This window comes from Sinocyclocheilus rhinocerous, unplaced genomic scaffold (genome assembly GCF_001515625.1).
Source record: "Sinocyclocheilus rhinocerous isolate Xijiao unplaced genomic scaffold, SAMN03320098_v1.1 scaffold277, whole genome shotgun sequence".
In the NCBI taxonomy this organism is placed as follows: domain Eukaryota; kingdom Metazoa; phylum Chordata; class Actinopteri; order Cypriniformes; family Cyprinidae; genus Sinocyclocheilus; species Sinocyclocheilus rhinocerous.
In genome coordinates, this window is record NW_015662923.1 from 762,628 (window position 1) to 766,028 (window position 3,401).

At 32.6% G+C, this 3,401-nt stretch overlaps 1 protein-coding gene across 1 annotated transcript in view; it reads left to right on the forward strand.

Annotated features, from left to right (window-relative positions):
• LOC107728348 (serine palmitoyltransferase 2-like) overlaps positions 1-2,607 on the forward strand; it is a 22,128-nt gene extending 19,521 nt beyond the window's left edge. The window contains exon 12 of the mRNA XM_016538486.1: positions 398-2,607. Coding sequence (XP_016393972.1) covers positions 398-514 — 117 coding nt within the window. The 3' untranslated portion in view covers positions 515-2,607. The remainder of the gene's footprint in view (positions 1-397) is intronic.
• The last annotated feature ends 794 nt before the right edge of the window (positions 2,608-3,401 follow it).

A 3,401-nucleotide genomic window follows, 5' to 3' on the forward strand; every position in this document is an offset into this window, starting at 1 on the left:
TATATCGTTGATATATTTTTTTAGCTATGTCGCCCAGCCCTATTCCAGACTAGTTCTAAACTTTACCTATTAGCTCTCGTGGGTACTTTTATGCAACATCTGTCCCTACTTAACCTCACAGCTAATGTTTTCAAACCACAAGAAGCAGCGGAGACAAAAATCAGTGTTCCTATGCTTCAGTTATTCATTTATGACTCACCTCACAGTCAACTAGAGTACATAAACATTAAAGGAATAATTCATTCCCAAAATAAACATCCTGGCATCATTTAGCAATTACTCAACATCATGTTTTACCAAAGGCACCATATTATTCCTCAACCAAACATTTATTCAAGTGTTAACAGGGCTCGACAGTGCGACCATTAACCCTTGTGTCTCTTCTTGACTCTATCAGGCTTTAAATGCCATCAGTGAAGTTGGAGATCTACTCCAGCTGAAATACTCCAGAAAAAACAGACATGGGAGTGAAGGAACTGACCTTTTTTCATATCTGGAGAGCCACCAGGACTAGCACTTTGTCATGATGGACTGATAGTATCTTTCTTCCACCCCAAAGCGATTTATGTCATACTAAAGCATCATTTTTTTTAATGTTGATTCATTTCAGTGGACACTCATTGAAGCCAACCAACTGACCAAATTTCAAGTCTTACCTTTGGGTTAAGTAACCAATATTAATTTCATCGTGCAATATCAACTGTAGTAAAGACTCCACATTGTGTTCAGCATCGGAAATGACACAGGATAAAAGTTAATGCCTTAGTGTCAGGGCTAATTTATCCTTCTACACAGTCTGAAACAAATGAGAGTACACAAAATGATTTTCTGATATTTGATACAAATATGATCAGTGTTTCTGTCTTGTTTTCCATTAAAATATGTTAAATAAGATGAATTCACTCAGGATTAAGGTTAGATAATAGTCTTTTTACTCCGTTTGCAAGCAATGTTTTTAATAAATTTAGTAAAATTTAGTAAGATTTGCACTTTAAACGAAAAAAAAACAAAACAATACGCCAATGGATGACAATAAACTTAGTTCAAGACATATATTGTCTGAGAAGTCTTATTATATTACAGTTTTACTTTCAAACTAGTAAAGATTTAAGCAAAATTTAAGGATATTTAGATTTTTACTACAAAACAAGACAGAAATCCTGATTAAGAAAATGATTTTTTCAGTGTACAGGAAACCCCCACACTGGCATATATTTAAAGAAATCTACTTATGAAGGACAGAAATGATAATAAACCATAAATTAGAATGTGACTTCATATCCATATAAATGTATCTATAAAAAATATTGACATATATTTATTAATGCACATTGCAGTGTGTCTGCATTTAACTTATAGCTTTGCGTAAGTCCACAAATCTTCAAATATCAAATTTTTTTTTTTTCTTTCCACAATGCAAATATCACCACGTAGGTAAATCAGCGATGTCTTAATGAACTTGTCCAGAGGAATATTAACAACATTCTCTGTTTTGTTTCATCAGAACTTTCCAGTATGGAAAATTATGATGATGTTTTCTGTATTTTAATTTGAGTTGTGGTACTTTCCACGAATAGGGTACAGTTTGGTGTCCCTTATTTGTATCCTTTTTTTTTTTTTTTTTTTTTTTAGTTTAGTAAGCACTAGAGGAACAAAGCCCATTAATTAACCCATACATCTCCAAACATTATTTAGACAATTTTTAGTTTTTCATTTAATATTTATTGATAAATAGAAAAAATAACAATCACATAAATCCTGGGTCTGTTAAACTGTATTTACACATGTCCCAAATTTTGGTAATAATGTTTTAAAAACTGCAAACCTCATAAACATAACATATAATATTTAGTTTGACATTTTCTGAAGGTTATGCCTTACACTCACCATCTGTTTAAAAATGCATCTTTTCCCCAGAATTTCAGAAATCTTTCATTGAGCCAACAGAAATAGACTGACATTGTTCAATGTTCAACGTTTCATTCTTTATGTCTGCTGTTAACAGACAGCATTGAAAATGTTTGTTGCCTTTTGTATTGTTATATAGTTGCTTTTTGATTTGCTCATTTTAAGAGAAATCTTTAAGAATTTGTGTTCTTCTAACAAAAGTGCTAAATACGGGTCACTGATATATGATATGAAATGAGCTCTTGTCTGTATGTATGATGATGTGGCTTATGAATGCCTGTCGGATGTACATTTTTTTCACCGTAATGTTTTTTTTTTCTGCATTCCCTATTGTGTTTTTTGAGTCTTGTTCTTAATCTGAAAGGCAGCTCTAATTATGTCTCTAAAAGCAGACGTTTGTAAGTGGGACTATATGATCTCCGAGCTACTAATGACTGTTAAGAGATGCAGATATGACGTCGGCACACTGGCTTTAAGCAGCCTGTATAAATGCAAGTAATGCCACCGAGCTGCATTTGACTGTGAAACCAAAGGGCATTCCACAGTTTTTGTTTGTTTTTCTTATACATTTTGAGTTGCATTTTTTTCATCAGATATGCATACTATCACATTTGTCGCACTTCTCCATGCAAGAAACTGAAATTCGTTGAACGTGACTGATCATTTGTTTCTGAAGATAATTAAATGACTTATATTGAACATTGTTTTCTCCAATAATTCATTGTAGGTCATTGTAATCAAATCTCAGAATAAGCACAGCAATCTTTGCTCTTACTGGTTTTATAAACAAAGACCAATATTTTACTCAATAGTCGTATTCAGACTGTATGACATTTATGTAAGGTAAAGTATATTCAGGGAAAAGTTTAAAGTTTAGTTAAATTGATTTCATTATTGAAGACAAATAAGACTAAATAAAATTCCACCTACTTTAGCTTAAAAACTTAAGTTCAGCTGCTGCCTTAAATTAAGTATAATCAAATTGGCAAGTTACAAGGCATTTTGACTTGATTTTTATAAGCAGTTTAATACAATTTGAGTTTAATCTCATCTTTAGAAATTAAAGTTAAAATTGGTTAAATTATTTTAATGAGTTAAAGTAATGGAAAAAATTGTACCATGACTTAAAGGGATAGTTCACCCAAAAATGACAATTCTGTCATTAATTACTCACTCCAACCCTCTACGCACACATTGGCAATATAATCGCCATTGGCTAGTAAATTTTTCTGTTTACTCGCCAGACTGATATACTATTTTACACACACACACACGTTTACTTAGCTATCTAAATGGGGACATTACATAGACTTGTGTTGTTTTTATATACAGGAAGCTACGAGAATACTTTTTGTGCGCAAAGAAAACAAAAATACAGACAACATCATGGTAGTCTCGCGAATGGCGGCGGACACTGACAAGTAGGGATGGGCGTATTGATCCAAAGTATCGATATATCGATACTGACGCGAGTATCGAAAGTATACTCGCAT